The 22,517-nt window shown below is 38.9% G+C and overlaps 1 protein-coding gene across 2 annotated transcripts in view; it reads left to right on the top strand.

Annotated features, from left to right (window-relative positions):
• RFX4 (regulatory factor X4) overlaps positions 1 to 22,517 on the top strand; it is a 166,796-nt gene that overhangs the window by 99,430 nt on the left and 44,849 nt on the right. For both annotated transcript variants that reach the window (XM_060025537.1, XM_060025538.1), the window contains 2 exons: positions 1,137 to 1,300; positions 20,684 to 20,784. In XM_060025537.1, coding sequence (XP_059881520.1) covers positions 1,137 to 1,300; positions 20,684 to 20,784 — 265 coding nt within the window. The remainder of the gene's footprint in view (positions 1 to 1,136; positions 1,301 to 20,683; positions 20,785 to 22,517) is intronic.

Below are 22,517 nucleotides of genomic sequence, written 5' to 3' on the forward strand. Positions count from 1 at the left end.
AACGCTGACACCATTAACAATACCACCTCCAAAGTGTTAGACTTGTGTACTAAATGACCTCCTGCCTTGGGTCAGGATCGATTTGGGGAACCAGGGATGTGGGAAGTGCTGTACACAAGGGTTCAGGAGTGCCCATCTGTGGAGGAAAGAAAGATACATAGTACAGGAACCAAGTTGAGCTTGTAAGAATTCACAAAACTTCAATTATTTGTTCCCTAACTTTAAGATGAGTCACTCCTCAGTGTTAGCCAAAGTCTAGGTATCTTTAGTGTTATTATACATACCAGATACCCATCTTCTACCGTGTCACTTCCCTTCCCTTATCTTGTCCCACCCCCCACCTGCTCTCTCCCTGACCTCCAACTCAGACTCTGGAAGATACAGGGGTAGGGGGCCTGCTCTCCTCGATTAATAACAATAACTCCATTTTGAGTGCCCGCTAGATTTCTGTCCTGTGCTAGTGGTTGGGCTTGGGTGTCCTCGTACCTTACTGTCCAGATGGCACCGTCTAGCGTCCCATAATGACGCTAGCCAGCCAAGGCTGCACCAAGGGCTCTTTGAGAAAGTGCTCGAATTTGGCCACGAAGAGGCCTTTGCACTTTATCCATTTTGGGGGCGCACAAGATTGTATCAGGAGACTTCTGTCTGTGACACCTACTCTTCTTCCTCCTAGACACAGTCCTCTTACCAGCAACTCGCACAATGTTCCCTTCCTTTCCAGAACACCCTGGGGTCCCCGAGGCACCAACAGGCCCAAAGAATAGTTGTAGTGCTCTGAGCTTTTTAGAAGCAACATCCCACCTTCCCTTTCTTAAACTTTTTACCCAGACCACGCTCAGCATGAAGGGGCAGATGGGTTAACTTGCTACTGCTCTCTCCCAGGGCAGGATAGACCCCAGGCTGCCAGGCCAAGTGCTTCTCTAGCAGGGGGCATGCACCCAGACGGGCAGGGTGAGGACTTGGGACAGGAGGACCTTCCGGGGCCTCGTAAGCCACCCAGGCTGGGATGGCCTCTGCTGCTGCAAGGGGAGAAGAGAATAACGCTGTGGACTGGGCTGGCCTTGGCTGAGTCCCAGGGCTCTGCTGGGAGGGCCTTGTGTAACCTCAACGGTTCTTCTCTCTGTGGGTTGATACAGGTTCAAAGTTTCCTTCTGCACTTTTGGCAAGGAATGCCGCCCCACATGCTGCCCGTGCTGGGCTCCTCCACGGTGGTGAACATCGTCGGCGTGTGTGACTCCATCCTCTACAAAGCTATCTCCGGAGTGCTGATGCCCACTGTGCTGCAGGCATTACCTGACAGGTGGGCACGCTTCTTCTCATATCCCCTCATGGCTGGTCCTCAGCAGGTATTGTTCCTGCTTCTCATTTATTGAATAGAACCATGTACTGTCTGGGGGCCTCCCTTGTAAAGACCATTAATATTGGACTTTAAATTTTATTTATATTTTTGAATATAAATAAAATTTAGTATTTCCAGTATAAATAAAATTTAACATTTTGAACCTCTTGTATCACTCAAAATTCAAAAAGGATGATATGTTACACAGTGAAAAGTCTCCTAATCTTCTTCCCCACATACCCAGGTCCTCTCCCCAGAGCATCAAATACAGTCATTTTCTTAGGGCCCTGTCCGGATCTGCTATGCACATGTAACCAGTGCATGACATATACTTTTTCTTACTCAAATGATGACATACTACATATGCTGTTCTATACCTTGTTTCAAAAAAACAAGTCTTGGAGATTGTGTTGGGCAGCTTCTGTGCCCCTTCAGATGCAGGCTCCGCTGTGTTCCATGCTGCCTTCTGCCTGGTGAGGGGTAGGTGGGGAGGGTGGACTGCATGGAACTCCTTACGGGGCTCCCTTTCCCTCTGGCTTCCAGCCCTGATCAGCTGGTGGTGGGGAGGGGGTCAGAAGGGACATCAAAGGGAGGGAGGAGAGTGAAGTCAGGAGATTGCCTCACTACCTCCCTCCCTATGAGGTCACCCCCCGGCTGGCCACGTACCTCCACTGGGCTCTGCTGCCCTCCAGGCCGCCTCTCTCCCTCCAGGTTGTCCTTTTGTCATGAGGTGGATGAGAGCCTGCTGACCCTAACCCCTGGTTGCAGCGGTCACCTTTATGGGTTCTCCTATGCCTATCCACGCCTTTATGACTTGTCCCTTATAAACAAACTCTAGTGTTTTGAGTGGCATCTGTTTCCTGTTGGGACTGCTACAGAGAGCATTTTACATCAGTCTATAAAGAGGTGTTTTTTTTTTTCTTTTTCACACCTGCATATTGTTCCTCTGTGTTGAGTTAAATTAGTTGTCTTGATGTTTCCAATCTTGTCCTATTACAATGCTGTGATGAATGATGTTTTTAGTACATTCTTTTCCGTGGTGCAGTTTGTTAGTTTCCTAGGGCTGCAATAACCAAGTACCACAAACTGGGTGGCTGAAAACAACAAACATATTCCCTCACAGTTCTGGAGGCCACAAGTCTAAAATCAAGTTGTTGTCAGGGTTGGTTCTTTGCAGAGACTTTGAGGGAGGATCTGATCTGTGCCTCTCTCACAGCTTCTCGTGGGTGCCGTCTATCCTTGGCGTTCCTTGGCTTGTAGCTGCATCACTCCAGTCTCTGCCTCCCATCTTCACATTGATTCCCACTCTGTGTCTTGCTGTCTCCCGTAAGGACACTTGTCACTGGATTTGAGGCCCACCCAGTTAATCCAAGGTTTCATCTCAAGCTCCTTAATTTAAGCATATCCACAAAGGCCCTGTAATCATATAAGGTCAACTTCACGGGTTCCAATTGGACGTATTATGGGGGGGAACAACCCTTCATCCTACTACATAGAGTATATGTGCAGGATAAATTCCTAAAGGGCTGAATTCCTGGTTCAAAGGGTCTGTGACTTAAACTTGTCTCAGTGAGGTTTTAATTTGCATTTATCTTATTACGAATGGAGTTGAATATCTCTTCATGTCTTTAAGAGTGATTTCTATTTCTTTCCCATGAACTCTCTGTTCTTATCCTTTGACTATTTTTCCATTTGGTAGTTGATGTTTTTCTCATTGATTTCTTTTTTTAAATTTTATTTTATTTATTTTTTTATACACCAGATTCTTATTAGTTATCCACTTTATACATATTAGTGTATATATGTCAATCCCAATCTCCCAATTCATCACACCACCACCACCACCACTTTCCCCACTTGGTGTCCGTACGTTTCTTCTCTGCATCTGTGTCTCAATTTCTGCCCTGCAGACCAGTTCATCTGTACCATTTTTCTAGGTTCCACATATATGCGTTAATATACGATATTTGTTTTTCTCTTTCTGACTTACTTCACTCTGTATGACAGTCTCTAGATCCATCCACGTCTCTACAAATGACCCAATTTCGTTCTTTTTTATGGCTGAGTAACATTCCATTGTATATATGTACCACAACTTCTTTATCCATTCGTCTGTGGATGGGCATTTAGGTTGCTTCCATGACCTGGCTATTGTAAACAGTGCTGCAATGAACATTGGGGTACATATGTCATTTTGAATTGTGGTTTTCTATGGGTATAGACCCAGTAGTGGAATTGCTGGGTCATATGGTAATTCTATTTTTAGTTTTTTAAGGAACCTCCATACTGTTCTCCATAGTGGCCGTATCAATTTACATTCCCACCAACAGTGCAAGAAGTTTCCCTTTTCTCCCCACCCTCTCCAGCATTTGTTGTTTGTAGATTTCCTGATGATGCCCATTCTAACTGGTGTGAGGTGATACCTCATTGCAGTTTTGATTTGCATTTCTCTAATAATTAGTGATGTTGAGCAGCTTTTCATGTGCTTCTTGGACATTTGTATATCTTCTTTGGAGAAATGTCTATTTAGGTCTTCTCCCCACTTTTGGATTGGGTTGTTTGTTTTTTTCATATTGAACTGCATGAGCTTTTTATATATATTAGAGATTAATCCTTTGTACGTTGATTCGTGTGCAAATATTTTCTCCCATTATGAGGGTTTTTTTTTTTTTTTTTTTTTTTGTGGTATGTGGGCCTCTCACTGTTGTGGCCTCTCCCATTGTGGAGCACAGGCTCCGGACATGCAGGCTCAGCGGCCATGGATCACGGGCCTAGCCGCTCCACGGCACGTGGGATCTTCCCGGACCGGGGCACGAACCCATGTCCCCTGCATCGGCAGGCGGACTCTCAACCACTGCGCCACCAGGGAAACCCGAGGGTTGTTTTTTTGTCTTGTTTGTAGTTTCCTTAGCTGTGCAAAAACTTTTAAGTTTCATTAGGTCCCATTTGTTTATTTTTGTTTTTATTTCCATTACTCTAGGAGGTGGATCAAAAAAAGATCTTTCTGTGATTTATGTCAAAGAGTGTTTGTTCTTCCTATGTTTTCCTCTCAGAGTTTTATAGTGTCCAGTCTTACATTTAGGTCCCTAATCCGTTTTGAGTTTATTTTTGTGTATGGTGTTAGGGAGGGTTCTAATTTCATTCTTTTACATGTAGCTGTCCAGTTCTCCCAGCACCACTTACTGAAGAGACTGTCTTTTCTCCATTGTATATCCTTGCCACCTTTGTCATAGATTAGTTGACCATAGTTGCATGGGTTTATCTCTGGGCTTTCTATCCTATTCCATTGATCTATATTTCTGGTTTTGTGTCAGTACCATACTGTCTTGATTATGGTAGCTTTGTAGTATAGTCTGAAGTCCGGGAGCCCGATTCCTCCAGCTCCATTTTCTTCCTTCAAGACTGCTTTGGCTATTTGGGGTCTTTTGTGTCTCCATACAAATTTTAAGATTTTTTGTTCTAGTTCTGTAAAAAATGCCATTGGTAATTTGATAGGGATTACATTGAATCTGTAGATTGCTTTGGTAGTATAGTCATTTTCACAGTATTGCTTCTTCCAATCCGAGAACATGGTATATCTCTCCGTCTGTTTGTATCATCTTTAATTTATTTAGTCACTGTCTTATAGTTTTCTGCATACAGGCCATCTATCTCCCTAGGTAGGTTTATTCCTAGGTATTTTATTTTTGTTGCAATGGTAAATGGGAGTGTTTCCTTAATATCTCTTTCAGATTTTTTGTCATTAGTGTATAGGAATGCAAGAGGTTTCCATGCATTAATTTTGTATCCTGCAACTTTACCAAATTCATTGATTAGCTCTAGTAGTTTTCTGCTGGCATCTTTAGGATTCTCTATGTATAGTATCATGTCATCTGCAAACAGTGACAGTTTTACTTCTTCTTTTCCAATTTGTATTCCTTTTATTTCTTTTTCTTCTCTGATTGCCATGGCTAGGACTTCCAAAACTATGTTGAATAATAGTGGTGAGAGTGGACATCCTTGTCCTGTTACTGATCTTAGAGGAAATGCTTTCAGGTTTTCACCATTGAGAATGACATTTGCTGTGGGTTTGTCGTATATGGCCTTTATTATGTTGAGGTAGGTTCCCTCTATGCACACTTTCTGGAGAGTTTTTATAAATGGGTGTTGAATTTTGTCAAAAGCTTTTTCTGCATCTATTGAGATGATCATACGGTTTTTATTCTTCAGTGTGTTATTATGGTGTATCACATTGATTGATTTGCATATATTGAAGAATCCTTGCATCCCTGGGATAAATCCCACTTGACCATGGTGCATGATCCTTTTAAGGTGTTGTTGGATTCGGTTTACTAGTATTTTGTTAAGGATTTTTGCATCTATATTCATGAGTGATATTGGTCTGTAATTTTCCTTTTTTGTAGTATCTTTGTCTGGTTTTGGTATCAGGGTGATGGTGGCCTCATAGAATGAGTTTGGGAGTGTTCCTTCCTTCGCAATTGTTTGGAAGATTTTGAGAAGGATGGGTGTTAGCTCTTCCCTAAATGTTGGATAGAATTCACCTGTGAAGCTATCTGGTCCTGGGCTTTTGTTTGTTGGAAGATTTTTAATCACAGTTTCAATTTCATGCCTTGTGATTGGTCTGTTCGTATTTCCTATTTCTTCCTGGTTCAGTCTTGGAAGATTATACCTTTCTAAGAATTTGTCCATTTCTTCCAGGTTGTCCATTTTATTACCACAGAGTTGCTTATAGTAGTCTCTCAGGATGCTTTGTATTGCTGCGATGTCTGTTGTAACGTCTCCTATTTCACTTCTAGTTTTAATGATTTGAGTCCTCTCCCTCTTTTCTTGATGAATCTGGCTAATGGGTTATCAATTTTGTTTATCTTCTCAAAGAACCAGCTTTTAGTTTTATTGATCTTTGCTATTGTTTTCTTTGTTTCTATTTCATTTATTTCTGCTTTGATCTTTATGATTTCTTTCCTTCTACTAACTGGGTTTTGTTTTTTTTTTTTTCTTTCTCTAGTTCTTTTACGTGTAAGGTTAGATTGTTTATTTGAGATGTTTTTTGTTTCTTAGGTAGGATTGTATTGCTGTAAACTTCCCTCTTAGAACTGCTTTTGCTGCATCCCATAGGTTTTGGATCGTCATGTTTTCATTGTCATTTGTCTCTAGGTATTTTTTGATTTCCTCTTTGATTTCTTCAGTGATCTCTTGGTTATTTAGTAACGTATTGTGTAGCCTCCATGTGTTTATGTTTTTTACATTTTTTTCCCTGTGATTGATTTCTAATCTCATAGCATTGTGGTCAGAAAAGATGCTTGATATGATTTCAGTTTTCTTAAATTTACTGAGGCTTGATTTGTGACCCAAGATGTGATCTATCCTGGAGAATGTTCAGTGCACACTTGAGAAGAAAGTATAATCTGCTGTTTTTGAATGGAATGTCCTATAAATATCAATTAAATCTATCTGGTCTGTTGTGTCATTTAAAGTTTGTGTTTTGTTATTAATTTTCTGTTTGGATGATCTGTCCATTGGTGTAGGTGAGGTGTTAAAGTCCCCCACTATTATTGTGCTACTGTCGATTTCCTCTTTTATAGCTGTTAGCACTTGCCTTATGTATTGAGGTGCTCCTATGTTGGGTGTATATATATTTATAATTGTTATATCTTCTTCTTGATTGATCCCTTGATCATTATGTAGTGTCCTTCCTTGTCTCTTGTAACATTCTTTATTTTAAAGTCTATTTTATCTGATATGAGTATTGCTACTCCAGCTTTCTTTTGATTTCCGTTTGCACGGAATATCTTTTTCCATCCCCTCACTTTCAGTCTGTATGTGTCCCTAGGTCTGAAGTGGGTCTCTTGTAGACAGCATATATATGAGTCTTGTTTTTGTATCCATTCAGCAAGCCTGTGTCTCTTGGTTGGAGCATTTAATCCATTCACATTTAAGGTAATTATCGATATGTATGTTCCTCTGACCATTTTCTTAATTGTTCTGGTTTTGTTTTTGTAGGTCCTTTTCTTCTCTTGTGTTTCCCACTTAGAGAAGTTCCTTTAGCATTTGTTGTAGAGCTGGTTTGCTGGTGCTGAATTCTCTTAGCTTTTGCTTGTCTGTAAAGCTTTTGATTTCTCCATCGAATCTGAATGAGATGCCTGCCGGGTAGAGTAATCTTGGTTGTAGTTTCTTCTCTTTCATCACTTTAAGTATATCATGCCACTCCCTTCTGGCTTGTAGAGTTTCTGCTGAGAAATCAGCTGTTAACCTTATGGGAGTCCCCTTGTATGTTATTTGTCATTTTTCCCTTGCTGCTTTCAAGAATTTTTCTTTGTCTTTAATTTTTGTCAATTTGATTACTATGTGTCTTGGCATGTTTCTCCTTGGGTTTATCCTGTATGGGACTCTCTGGGCTTCCTGGACTTGGGTGGCTATTTCCTTTCCCATATTAAGGAAGTTTTCGACTATAATCTCTTCAAATATTTTATTGGGTTCTTTCTCTCTCTCTTCTCCTTCTGGGACCCCTATAATGCAAATGTTGTTGCGTTTAATGTTGTCCCAGAGGTCTCTTAGGCTGTCTTCATTTCTTTTCTTTTTTTTTCTTTATTCTGTTCTGCAGCAGTGAATTCCACCATTCTGTCTTCCAAGTCACTTATCCATTCTTCTGCCTCAGTTATTCTGCTATTGATTCCTTCTAGTGTAGTTTTCATTTCACTTATTGGATTGTTCATCTCTGTTTATTTGTTCTTTAATTCTTCTAGGTCTTTGTTAAACATTTCTTGTATCTTCTCGATCTTTGCCTCCATTGTTTTTCCGAGGTCCTGGATCATCTTCACTCTCATTATTCTGAATTCTTTTTCTGGAAGGTTGCCTATTTACACTTCATTTAGTTGTTTTTCTGGGGTTTTATCTTTTTCCTTCATCTGGTACATAGCCCTTGCCTTTTCATCTTGTCTTTCTGTGAATGTGGTTTTTGTTCCACAGGCTGCAGGATTGTAGTTCTTCTTGCTTCTGCTGTCTGCCCTCTGGTATATGAGGCTATCTCATTGATTTTTAAGAGCTCTTTATTTTTTAGAAATATTAACCATTTATCTGTAATAAGAGTTGCAAATCTTTTCTCATTTTGTTCCTTTGTTTTTGCCGTACAGAAAATATATTTGTGTAGTTGAATTTATCAGTCCTTGTTTTTATGGCTTCTGGATTTTGTTTCATTGTTTTAGAAGTCTTTCCCACTCCGGTTACAAAATAATTTTCCCTTGGTTTATGCTACAAACTTTATGCTTTGATTCTGTACTTTTGAACTTTTATACAATTTGGAATTCATCCTTGTGTAAGATGTAAAGTATGGCTTCATTTTTTCCCCAACAGCTCTCCCTATCCTCATACATATGTTAACTATTCCATTTTTTCGTCACAGATTTGAGGTGCCTCCTATTTAATGTAGTAAATGTCATATGTATTGGTGCTATTTCTAGACTTGCTAGGCTATACCATAGATATTTGTATATATTCATGTTCCAGGGTCACGCTGTCTTTAAGTTTTGTGCTTTTAAACATATTTTAATATTTAATAGGCTAGCTCCTCATACTTACTTCTGTTTGTAGAATTTTCCTATTATTGTCTCTTATTTTTCCATATTAACTACTTTAGCGTCAGTTTGTCTATTTAAGTATTTATATACATATAAAAATTTATATATAAATATATGTATGTTCATTGGGATTACATTACACTTATAGATTAATTTAGGGAGAATTATATCTTTATGGTATTGAGAATTTCTAGAAAAGAACACTGTTTGCCTTGCCATTTATTCTGGTCTTAAATTTTGTGGCCTTCAGGAATGTTGTAAATATTTTTTCATATAAATCATATATATTTTTAAAATTAAATTCATTCTTACTTTTTTTTGTTGCTATTGTAAATGTAGTCTTTTCCTCCATATCTCTTGACTGGTGGTTGTTTATATATATGAAAGCTATTGGTTTCTGTGTGTTCTCTTTGGACCTGACTGTTTTAAATTTAACTATCTTAATGTTGTATTCCTTTTGGGGGCTTCTCTTAAATTTTCCAGGTTTAGAATTATATTATCTAAAAATGTTTTTCTAATTTATTTATCTTATCTAATTATGTTGGCTTATTCCTCAAGAACATGTTAAAAGCTCTTGACTTTAATGAGAATGCATCTATTGTTTCTCAGTTAAACATGATGCTGGCTTTGGATTAAGAATGAGATATTCTATCATGCTAAGGAATATCTGTATTTTCTTATTTCATTAAACTTTTTTTTTTTTACCCTCCCCTCCCCTGCCCTCTCATTAAACTTTTGATGAAGAATGGTTGTTGCATATTATCCAATGCTTTCCATCATCTATAGAAGTGATCATATTACCCATATCCTAATATTGAACCATTCTTGAATTCCTAGAATACACCCACTTACTCATAGTCTATTATTTTCTTTAATGTGTTGCAGGATTTTATTTTCTATTTTATTTAGGATTTCTGCATCAGGAGTCAGAAGTGAGATTGGTTTGCACTTTTCTTTTTTGTTGAATCTTTGTCAGTTGTTGGTATCAACATTATTTTTGCTTCATAAAAGGAATCTGGAAGGTTCCCTCTGCCCCTACTTTTTTCCCTAAGGTCTGAAACAGTTTAAATAGCATTGAAATTATTTGCTCTTGAAGATTACACAGGATTAATTTCTCTTTGAAGGCATCTGGGCCGAGTGTTTTGAGGGAGTAAATCTTTGAAATTTTTCTTCTTTTTTTCCTATAGTAATTGGTCAGTTTAGGTTTTCTATCTTCTCTGAGGTAAGTTTTGGTAAATTATATTTTCCTAGAAAATTATCAATTTCTTCCAGATCTTTAAATTTACTTGCTTAGGGTTGAACAAAGTGGGTTTGTAGATTCATTGAGTTCCCTTTGTGTCTGTGATTATTTCTGTTTTACTGCATTTTTGTTTGCATAGTTGTGTTTTCTGCCATTTCTTTGTGAATAGGTTACCTAATTTGTTTAATTTTTTTCAAGGAAAAAGCTCTTGGATGTATTTATTGGTATTATTATTATTTCTTTTTCTCTAACATATTAATTTCTACCTTTATTTAATTAATTTATATTTTAATAAATTTATTTATTTATTTTGGCTGCGTGGGGTCTTTGTTGCTGCGTGCAGCCTTTCTCTAGTTGCAGTGAGCGTGGGCTACTATTCGTTGCAGTGCGCAGGCTTCTCATTGTGGTGGCTTCTCTTGTTGTGAAGCATGGGCTTCAGGCACGGGGCCTCAGTAGTTGCGGCATGCAGGCTCAGTAGTTGTGGCTCACGGGCTCTAGAGTGCAGGCTCAGTAGTTGTGGTGCATGGGCTTAGTTGCTCCGCGGCATGTGGAGTCTTCCTGGACCAGGGATCAAACCCGTGTCCCCTGCATTGGCAGGCGGATTCTCAACCACTGTGCCACCAGGGAAGCCCTGCCTTTATTTTTTTAACTCCTTTTCCTTTTTTAAGTTTACTCTGTTACTCATTTATTCAACACATATTTATTGAGTGTCTCCTATGTGTCTGACTCAGATCTAGGAAGTTGGGTTATATCAGTGACCAAAAAAATTGACCAAAAAATAGATGTTTGATGTATTTTCTTTCTGAATTCTTTTGCCTTTTTTTTGGCTATATTGGGTCTTCGTTGCTGTGCACAGGCTTTCTCTAGTTGCGGCGAGCGGGGGCTACTCTTCATTGTGGTGCACAGGCTTCTCATCATGGTGGCTTCTCTTGAGGAGCACAGGCTCTAGGCGCATGGGCTTCAGTAGTTGCAGCACACAGGCTCAGTAGTTGCAGCACGTGGGCTCAGTAGTTGTGGCTCACTGGCTTAATTGCTCCACAGCTGTGGGATCTTCCTAGAACAGGGCTTGAACCCATGTCCCCTGCATTGGCAGGCGGATTCCTAACCACTGCACCACCAAGGAAGTCTGGCAGGTGGATTCTTAACCACAGCATCCCCAGGGAAGTCCCTATGTACTTTCTTTTCGTTTTGGTTAGTAACATAAGTATTTCAGGCTCGGCTTTTTCCTTTGAGCACTACTTTAGCTTTATCTCATAGGTTTTTTGGGTTTTTTTGTTTGTTTGTTTGTTTTTGTTTGTTTTGCGTTATGCGTGACTCTCACTGTTATGGCCTCTCCCGTTGCGGAGCACAGGCTCTGGACGCACAGGCTCAGCGGCCATGGCTCACAGGCCCAGCCGCTCCGCGGCATGTGGGACCTTCCCAGACAGGGGCACGAACCCGTGTCCCCTGCATCAGCAGGCAGACTCTCAACCACTGCGCCACCAGGGAAGTCCTATCTCATAGGTTTTGATATGTAATATTTTAATACTGTTATTTTCTAGATATTTTGCAACATTGATTTGGAGTTCCTTCTTGTCCTAAGAATTTAAATAGAGCATTTAAAAATATCCAGTTGTTTGGAGCTATTATTTCCTGGTTATGTTATTCATTTTAACTTTACTGCTTTGTGATTAGACTGTTTTCTGAACTATTTCTTCTTTTGAGACTATGCTTAGATTTTGTTGTCTAATATATGGTCAGTTTTGTTACATTTGAAGAAGCATTCTGTATCTTCATACAGACTTTTTGACATATATGTATTTGGACCAAATTTATTGTTATTTAGTTCTTGTGTTGTCTTAGTGTTTGTCCACTTAGACTGTTATGGACTGAGAAAGGTTAGTAAGTTAAAGACTGATTTCTAATGTGTGCCAACCTATTTCACCTTGTATTTCTTATTATTTTGTTTTTGAATGTTAGTGCTTTGATATTTCTAATTGCTTCGTCTTCAGTGTGAGTTGTAATGCCTTCCTTATGAATTACAACATCTTCATTGTAAATTGTACTCTTAGCATTATAAAGTCTCATTTAATTTTTTTTGGCCCAGAATTCAATTTGTCTGATATTGAAATCATGACCTCTATTTTCTTTTTGTTTTCATCTGAGGGAATACATTTGCCCACTCTTTTATTTATTTATTTATTTATTTTTTCCCCCACTCTTTTATTTTTAACCTTTATAACTCATTTGTATACAAAACCATTAGAATTTGTTTTATTATCCAATCTGATTTTTCTCTTATAAGGTAAGTCCAGCCCATATACATTTATTGATACAACAGATACTTTTGTTCTTAGTTCTATCAGTTTATTTTATATTATTATTTATATTTTATAGCTTTTAATTTAATTTTATTTTTTAAATTCAAGTTTATTGAAGTATACCTTATATTCATTAACATTCATCATTTTTAGTGTATACAACAAAATATAAAATAGTTTCATCACTTCAAAAACTTCGCCTATTTTGTCAGTGCCTCTCCCCACTGGCAGCCCCTGGCAATCACTCATTTATTTTCTGTGCTTATACTTTCACCTTTTCCAGAATCTTATATAAATGGAATCACATGTTAAGTAGCCTTTTGAGTATGACTCACTACACTTAGCATAATCCATGTTGTTGTGTGTAACAGTAATTTGTTCTTTTTTTAAATTGAAGTATAGTTGATTTACAATGTTGTGTTAATTTCTGCTGTACAGCAAAGTGACTCAGTTATACACATATATACATTCTTTTTTTATATTCTTTTCCATTATGGTTTATCCCAGGATATCGAGTATAGTTCCCTGTGCTATACAGTAGGACCTTGTTGTTTATCCATTCTATATGTAATAGTTTGCATCTACTAAGTCCAAACTCCAGTCCATCCCTCTCCTACTCCTCCTCTCCCTTGGCAACTTCTATGTCTGTGAATCTGTTTCTGTTTTGTAGGTAGGTTCATTTGTACCATATTTCAGATTCCACATATACATGATATCATATGGCATTTGTCTTTGTCTGGCTTAATTCACTTAGTATGATAATCTCTAGTTGCATCCATATTGCTGCAAATGGTATTATTTCAATCTTTTTTATGGCTGAGTAGTATTCCATTGTGTATATGTACCACATCTTCTTTATCCATTCATCTGTCAGTGGACATGTAGGTTGTTTCCATGTCTTGGCTATTGTAAATAGTGCTGCTGTGAACATAGGGGTGCATATATCTTTGCGAATTATAGTTTTGTCTGAATATATGCCCAGGAGTGGGATTGCTGGATCATACGGTAATTCTATTTTTAGTTTTCTGAGGAACCTCCATACTGTTTTCCGTAGTGGCTGCACCAATTTACGTTCTCATCAACAGTGTAGGAGGGTTCCCTTTTCTCCACATCTTATCCAGCATTTGTTATCTGTAGGCTTTTTAATGATGGCCATTCTGACTGGTGTGAGGTGGTACCTCACTGTAGTTTTGATTTGAATTTCTCTAATAATTAGCGATGTTGAGCATCTTTTCATGTGCCTATTTGGCCATCTGTATGTCTTCTTTGGAGAAATGTCTGTTTAGGTCTTCTGCCCATTTTTTGATTGGGTTGTTTGTTTTTTTGTTGTTGTTGAGCTATATGAGCTGTTTGTATGTTTTGGAAATCAAGCCCTGTTGGTTGCATCGTTTGCAAATATTTTCTCCCATTCCATAGGTTGTCTTTTCATTTTCTTTATGGTTTCCTTTGCTGTGCAAAAGCTTTTAAGTTTAATTGGGTCCCATTTATTTATTTTTGCTTTTGTTTCCATTACTCTAGGAGACAGATCAAAAAAAATGTTTTGCCATTTATGTCACAGAATGTTCTGCCTATGTTTTTGTAGTAGTTTTATAGTATCTGTCTTACGTTTAGGTCTTTAATCCATTTTGAATTTATTTTTGTATATGGTGTTAGAGAATGTTCTAATTTCATTACATGTAGCTATCCAGTTTTCCCAGCACCACTTACTGAAGAGACCATCTTTTCTCCAATGTATATTCTTGCCTCCTTTGTTGTAGATTAATTGATCATAAGTGCATAGGTTTATTTCTGGCTTTCTATCCTGTTCTGTTGAACTATGTGTCTGTTTTTGTGCCAGTACCATACTGTTTCGATTACTGTAGCTTTGTAATATAGTCTGAAATCTGGAAGGGTTACATCTCTAGCTTTTTTCTTTTTTCTCAGGTTTACTTTGACAATTCTGGATCTTTTTCAGTTCCATATAAACTTTAGGATTATTTGTTCTAGTTCTGTGAAAAATGTCACGGGTATTTTGATAGGAATTGCATTGAATCTGTAGATTACCTTGGGTAGTATGGCCATGTTAACATTATTAATTCTTCCAGTCCAAGAACACAGTAAATCTTTCCATCTCTTTGTGTCATCTTCAATTTCTTTCATCAGCATCTTATAGTTTTCAGAGTACAGGTTTTTTGCCTCCTTAGGTAGGTTTATTCCTAGGTATTTTATTCTTTTTGTTGTGATGGTAAATGGGATTGTTTTCTTTATTTCTCTTCATGCTATTTTGTTGTTAGTGTATAGGAATGCAAGAGACTTCCGTGCATTAATTTTGTATCCTGCAACTTTACCAAATTCATTGATGACCTCTAGGAGTTTTCTGGTGTTTTCTTTAGGATTTTCTATGTATAGTATCATGTCATCTGCAAAATGACAGTTAATCTTCCTTTTCAATTTGGATTCCTTTTATTTCTTTTCCTTGTATGATTGCTGTGGCTAGGACTTCCAAAACTGTGTTGAATAGAAGTGACAAGAACGGGCATCCTTGTCTTGTTCCTGATCTTAGAGGAAATGCTTTCAGCTTTTCACCATTGAGTATGATATTAGCTATGGGTTTGTCATATATGACCTTTATTATGTTGAGGTATGTACCCTCTATGCCCACCTTCCAGAGAGTTTTTATCATAAATGGATGTTGCAGAATTCTTTATATATTCTGGGTACAAGTTCTTTTCCAGAGTTGTGTTTTGAAACTATTTTCTTTCAATTTTTGCTTGGCTTTTCACGTTATACACAATTATCACTTGAGGAGCAGAATTTTCAACTTTTGGTGAAGTCCAATTTATCAATATTTTATGATGTGGATTTTGCTTTTGGTGTTATATCTGATAATCATTTGCCAAGAAAGGTCACCGTTTTTTCCTAGATTATGTTCAAGATGTTTTAGGTTTTACGATTTTTACATTTTATAATTTTTTAGACTTTACATTGGTTCATTTTGAGTTTTCCATATGGTGTAAGGTGTAGGGATAAAGGTTCATTTCTGCTTTTTGCAGATGAAAGTCCAAATATTCTAGCACCAACTGTTAAAAAGACTTAACTTTTGTTTATTGAATTACATTGAAGTTTTGTGGGAACTTACTTGGCCGTGTGTGTGTGTGTGTGTGTGTATTTCTGGACTCTCAATTCTGTTCCTTTCCTTTATATGTCCTCCTTTCACCAATATCACACTGTTCTGATGACTGTGGCTTTGTAGTAAGTCTTAAAGTCAGTTAGAATGGGTGCTCCAACTTTGTTCTTCTTTTTCAAAACTGTTCCTTTGCTTCTGCATATTAAGTTCATAGAATCTGCAAAAAGTTCTGTGAAATTTTGTTTAGGATTATATTGAATCTATAGATAAATTTTGAAAGAATTAACATCCTAACTATATTGTGTCTTCCAATCCATGAATGTGGTATATCTCTCCATCTATTTAGGTCCTCTTTAATATTCTTCATTGGTGTTTCATAGTTTTGGAGTTTTTAGCAAATAGATTTTGTACATATCTTGCTAGGTTTATATCTAATTATTTTGTGGGTTTTGGTGCTATTGTAAATGCTACTATTTTTTATGTTCAGTTTCCAGTTGTTCATCGATAGTTGAAGAAAAATGATTTTTGTTTGTTGATCTTGTATGAGATCCTATTAAACTCACTGACTAATAGCTTTTTTGTAGATTCTTTGGGATTTTCTATGAGTATAATCATGTACTCTAGGAATAAAGACACCTTTATGTCTTGATTTGCAATATGTATACTCTTTTCTCCCCCTGTCTTATTGCACCTCTCAAATGATGTCCCCATTTAACTAGGGGTGGCATTTTGGCATTTTCCCTGATCTTAAGGAAAAGCATTCAGCATTCGTTATAAAAATGATGCTAGCCATAGGTATTTTTTATGGATGCAGTTTATCAGGTTGGAGAAATTCCTTTCCATTTCTAGTTTGTTGAGAATTTTTATCATGAAAAGATTTTGAATTTTGTTAAAAGCTTTTTTGTACCAAGATCATCATATGGTTTTTCTTCTTTAGTTTGTTAATAAGGTGGGTTCCATTGTTTGACTTTCAAATATTGAAACAGGCTTTCATCCCCAGGGTAAACTCACTTGATCATGGTAGTTTCATACATATGTATAATTGCTACATCTGAATGGCTAATATTTTGTTGAGGATTTACATTCATGAGAGTTATTGATCTTTAGTTTTATTTTCTTTTAGTGTCTTCTGGTTTAGGTATCAGGGTAATCCTGGCCTCATAAAATGAGTCCCTCTCTTCCTTTTTCTGTAAGAGTTTGTATAGAATTTTATCTAAAATTTTAAATCCATGAGCTTAAACGTGTTCATAGTATTTCCTTATTATCCTTTGAATATCTGTAGGATCTGTAGTGATGTCCCTTTATTCATTCCTGATGTGGGTAGTTTATATCATGTTTTCTTTTTCTTGGTCAGTGTCCCAAGAGGTTTATCAATGTTATTAATCTTCTCCAAAAGCTATCATTTAGTTTCTCTGATTTCTTTGGTTTCTTACTGTTTTTCTGTTTTCAATATTATCGATATATGCTTTTATCTTTTGTTCTTGCTTTGAGTTTAGTATACTCTTCTTTTTTAATTTTCTTTAAGTGGAAGCCTAGGTCATTGATTATAAATCTTTCTACTTTCCTAATAAAGCATTTAATGCTATAAATTTTCCTCTAATCACTGCTTAGCTGCATCCCACAAATTTTCATGTTATGTTTTCATTTTAATTCAATTAAAATATTTTCCCTTGCGACTTTCTTTTTGACTCATGTGTTATTTAGAAGTGAGTTGTTTAATTTCCAAATATTTCAGGATTTTTGACATATCTTTCTGTTATTTCTAGTTTAATTTTCTTATAGTCAGGTTACATATGTTGTATTGTATCAGTTCTTTCACATTTTTTTGAGACTTGTCTGGTGGCCCAGAATATGTTGGTGAATATTCCATGTGTACTTGAAAAGACTGTATATTCTGCTCTCATATGGTGGAATGTTCTATAAATGTCAATTAGGTCAAGTTTATTGTTAGCATTTTTTATGTTTTCTATGCCCTTGTTGATTTTCTGTCCATTTGTTCTATTGTTTACCAAGAGAGGAATATAGATGTCTCTAACAATAATTGTGGATTTGTCTATTTCTTTTTTTACTTCTATCAGTTTTTGCTTCGTGTATTTTGAAGCTCTATTAAGTACATACACATTAGGATTGTTGTGACTTCTTGATGAATTGCCTGCTTTTCATAATGTAAAACCTTTCTTTATCACTGGTAATATTTCTTGTTCAGAAGTTTACTTTGAATAGTAAGATAGCTACTCCAGCTTTTTTTTTTTTTTTTTTTTTTTTTTTGGCGGTACACAGACCTCTCACTGTTGTGGCTCCTCCCACCACGGAGCATAGGCTCCGGACGTGCAGGCTCAGTGGCCATGGCTCACGGGCCCAGCCGCTGTGCGGCATGTGGGATCCTCCCGGACCGGGGCACGAACCCGCGTCCCCTGCATTGGCAGGCGGACTCTCAACCACTGCGCCACCAGGGATGCCCCTCCAGCTTTTTTTTTTTATTAGTGTTTGCATGGTATATCTTTTTTCCACTCCATTACTCTATGTCTTCATACTTAAAGTAGATTTCATGTTCTCAACATATAATGAGGTCTTGTTTTTTTATCCAATATGACAGTTTCTAATTTTTAGTTGCTATGTCTAGACCTTTATATTTAATGTAATTAATTTACATGGTTGGATTAAAATCTTCTATCTTGCTAGTTGTTTTCTGTTAGTTCCTTCAGCTTTTGTTTCTTTTTTTCCTCCTTTTGTGCCCGGTTTATAGTAAGCACACAGGATAAATGAACAGTTAAGTGTCACTACAAGGAAGAAATCAACCAAATCAGAATGTGGGGCCTTCCATGGAACAAATAACATGATGTTGCCAATAAACCAATGGCATGAAATAGAATTTTTTTTAAAGGCTTAAGAAATAGAACAAGGCAATTATATCTTTTATGCAATGTGTGGAACTTGTGTGGATCCTGATTCAGACAAACTAGAAGATGTCTTTGAGAGGAATAGAGAAATTTGAGTACAGACCGAGCGTTAGATAATATGAAGGAACTACTATTCATTCTGTTGGGTATAACAATGGCATGGTGGTTTTAAGTGTTTGTGCATGTATGTACATATATAAATACATATTTAAAACTTGTCAGTTAGAAATGCATAACATCTTGAATTCACTTAAAACACTCTAGAAAAGAAAAAGAAGCATGTGATAAATTAAACTGGCAAAATGTTGCTAATTATTGATGCTGGGTCATGGGTATTTGAAGGTTTGAAGTTTTTCTTAATAAAAATGTTAAAAATAAAACTCAACAAAGTAGAGTGCACACTGAAATAGAGACCACAGAAAAGAACCAGGTCTGATGGGGAAATGATGAATTCTGTTTGGACATGTTTAGTTCGATGGACCTTTTGGGGCTTTGAAATGGACGTGTCCTGCATGCAGTTGGTCCAGAGTTCTAGAGATGGTGACTGAAGCTATGGGCATGGAGAAACTATCCAAGGAAGGAATACAGTGTGATAAGAGAGGGCCCAGGACTAGACTTGGAAGAACTGGACGATGTAATGGCCAGGTAGAGGGGGCTGAGCTTTGTGACTGGGGAGAAGTAGCCAGAAGATGGAGGGGTCACAAATGCCAAGTGAAGTAAACGTTTCCAAAAGGAGGAAGGGCTAACGGAGCCGAATGCTGCCAGATGTCAAGCAATGTGAGGACCAGAATGAGTCTATGGGTTTGTGTCATGGATGGAGGTTGCTGCTTGGGTGGGAGCTTTGTAGGCGGAGGTACAGGAGTGAGGTGAGGAGTGAATGGGAGGTGAAGAAGAGGAGACGGAGAGTCTAAACAAATCTGAAGAAGTATGTCTGTGAAGTGGAAGAAAGAGGGTAGTAGCTTGAGGAGATAGGGTGAGGAAAGAAGACGGTCTTTTGTTTTTAAGGTGAGACATTTTTGAACATGTTAAAATGACAAGAGGAATGATCAAGAGAGAGGAAAAGGTGAATATGCAGTAGAAGGAGCAGTCAGCAGTAGAAGGTCCCTGAGAAGGCAGGAGGGGAAGAGATGGGGCTGGCTCCTTGATTCTGTCAGGTAGGCTGACTTCTTTGGGGTGTTTTCCCTGAGAAGTAGGAGGTGATGCCACCTGCTGGTGGAGGGGGGGAGGTGGGGATTTGGAAGTGTGAGGAACACGGAGAAGGTTGTAGTAAGTCATGGAAAAGGAAAGAGTGAGTGAGCAGAGGAACACAGTTAGGACTGCTTAACTAGGGGGAGAATCCGACAGGGACTGAATGAGAGCAGGGTAGGCAGTGTTGGTGGAAGGCAAGGATGGTGTGGATGGTGAGGGTGGGGAGAGGTCCTTGTGGCAGGCATGACTAAGGAGGACCTCATGGAGGACACCGGACCTATGGTGATGAGCAGATGATTTTGATGGTGAGAGCCTGAAAATGGTGCTTAATGTCTCCTCGACTCCAGATTCCCATCTCATATTGCAACCGACTGCTCCCTCAACCCTTCACCCCTCTAGCCGCCCCCCCCCCCACCTCCTGCCCCCAAACAGTCCTTGACTTTCCAAATCTGACATGGCTTCCAGGTCTGTGTCAGGGTTGTTTGTCAGTTTAAAAATGTACTCTTGCTTCCCAGTTCCTACCAAGAGGCAAACATTTTAGTAAGCCCGAGTCCCGGCTGTGTGGGCAGGCGTGGTGGTATGCTGCAGATGGGGTTCCTGCCCGCCTGGGGAGCTCCAACAAGACTGAGCAGCATGAGGAGGAGAGGCCAGTTGCAAACGGTGCTCTCAGGTCCACTGTCCACTGTCATTACCCCTCCCACAAGCCTCTTCAAAAACACGAAGGATGGTGTCTTACTCGCAGACAGGGTTCTGGATGATGCCAAGCATTGCAGTGGGCTTTTCCCCACACCTGTGTATGCTGTGTCTCCCTCGTCGACCAGCGTGGGCACCAGAGCACATTCTGTCCACGCCCTTCTCAGACCCACCAGCTCTCCACAGGGCATGGACTGCTGACCCTGTCCCTGAGGTTGCTGCTTTCAGTGGCGCCTAATGGTTGCAGTCAAAACACCATCAGAGGAAATAAGACTCTGTAGGGGCCTGTGGGGAGGACTGGGCAACACACAAGGCACTTAGCATGTGTCATTTCTCTTTCTAGCTTAACTCAGGTGATCCGAAAGTTTGCCAAACAGCTGGATGAGTGGCTAAAAGTGGCTCTCCATGACCTCCCAGAAAATTTACGAAACATCAAGTTTGAATGTGAGTATGAAGTTTGGGAGCAGAGGGGAAGGGAGGGTAACATTTTAGTGCCAGATATTTTACATAGGTTGTTAATAAAATAATAATAATAGCTAAGAATTTACTGATGCCTACAAAGCACCAACTATCATGCTCAGCACTTTCCATGCGTTAACTTCGTTAATCCTCACAAAATGTTTATTATGGGTGGCACACCTCTCCTTTACAGAAAATGAAACAGATTTAGAGAGGAAGTAAGCAGCAGAGGCAGGATTAGCCCCTAGGTCTGTTTGATGCCAGAGTTTCTGCTGTCACCACCACACTCCTTATCCCATTTAATCCTCACCCATCCCTGCAATGTAGGAAACAGTATCCCTCTTCTACAGGTGAAGCGCCGAGAGGCAAAGAAACTTCGCCAAAGCCACACAGACATGCAGATGGTAATTAGGGGCCAGGAGTCAAACTCACGCCTATCTGACCCTAAAATGGAGATTTCCCCGAAGCTCCTGTCCACAAAGTGGGGGTAATAGAAGACAGACAAGAGCTTCAGGGCTTCATCTATTTAATTCTCTGCCTAATGAGAAAGCAAAATTAATATTTCTCATGGGGGATTCGGACTGTGAATCTTTTCTCTGCTGAGCATCACCACTCATTCCCCAGCATTCATGTGGCCTGAGAAAACTGGTCCTCTTTCTCTGTGTCGATGTGTCTTTACTTGTGGGAAGTCTCACGTGCTATTAAGCCAAGGTGAGATGATGTTAAGCCAAATAAAGTTTTAAGATATGTGTTTCTTAAAACCCCATTTGAATACAGCTGGCCATGCTTGCCCGAAATAAGTACCAGCAAGGAAAATGAAGGAGATCCAATTACCCTCTCTCCACAGGCAAAGGGGGCCCTTTCAGACGTGCTTTGAGGCCGCCTGCCGTGCCCATCACCTATTGATAAAGCCTGCTTTATTTCACGGCTCTCAGCTCTTTTCTTTTCATGAGCACTAAATTCCACATCACAAAGTTAAAGAAAAAGTAATTAAGGAGAAGGATTAACGATTGATCGGCCTGGAAAATTAGAAGTTCATCTGTCCCCCGACTCCACCTGCCCCCCCCCTTCCTCCACCCCATGCCCTATTTTTCCAACCAAGCTGGTTCTGAGTACAAATTAGAATAATCCCAGGGAAATTTCTGATTGTTTCTTGACCAGTTCAGAAATTAATGAGAAGAATGCCCCGTGCCCATTTTAATTACGCTGGCAAAGCAAATCTCTTGAAAGTCCGAAGCCAGGAGGTTTGTCGGACCTGCCACCTATGGGAGCCTGGAGGCGCCCTCTCTCCCCAGGGAGCCTTGGGGGTGCACTTCAAGAAGGTGCAAGGAGTGGAGACACACACCTCTCCAAAGGACTCTGTAAGGATGAAGACCTTGGGCTGGCACATGACTTGTCTGCTTCGAAACCTACAGATATAAGATCACCCCACTTCAAAGCATCAGCCTATTATGTCAGCATAGGACCCAGGATCATCCATACAAATAGGTCGTGGAGACTGTTGGATGAAAACGACAGATGATGAATGCAAAGCCACATTCAAGGTGCCGCCCAAGGTTCTATCCTAGAAGCAACCCTGCTCAATCAAGGTTTCCTAGTAGACATACTACTTTTTAAAGGGCCTTCTTCAAAGCTTCCACTTGATTCCTGCAATTATTTATGGGGAGAAGTGATTGAGCTTGCAATTAGCGAAATGAAAGACAAGTAAATAATTGCTT

This window comes from Delphinus delphis, chromosome 11 (assembly GCF_949987515.2).
Source record: "Delphinus delphis chromosome 11, mDelDel1.2, whole genome shotgun sequence".
In the NCBI taxonomy this organism is placed as follows: Eukaryota; Metazoa; Chordata; class Mammalia; order Artiodactyla; family Delphinidae; genus Delphinus; species Delphinus delphis.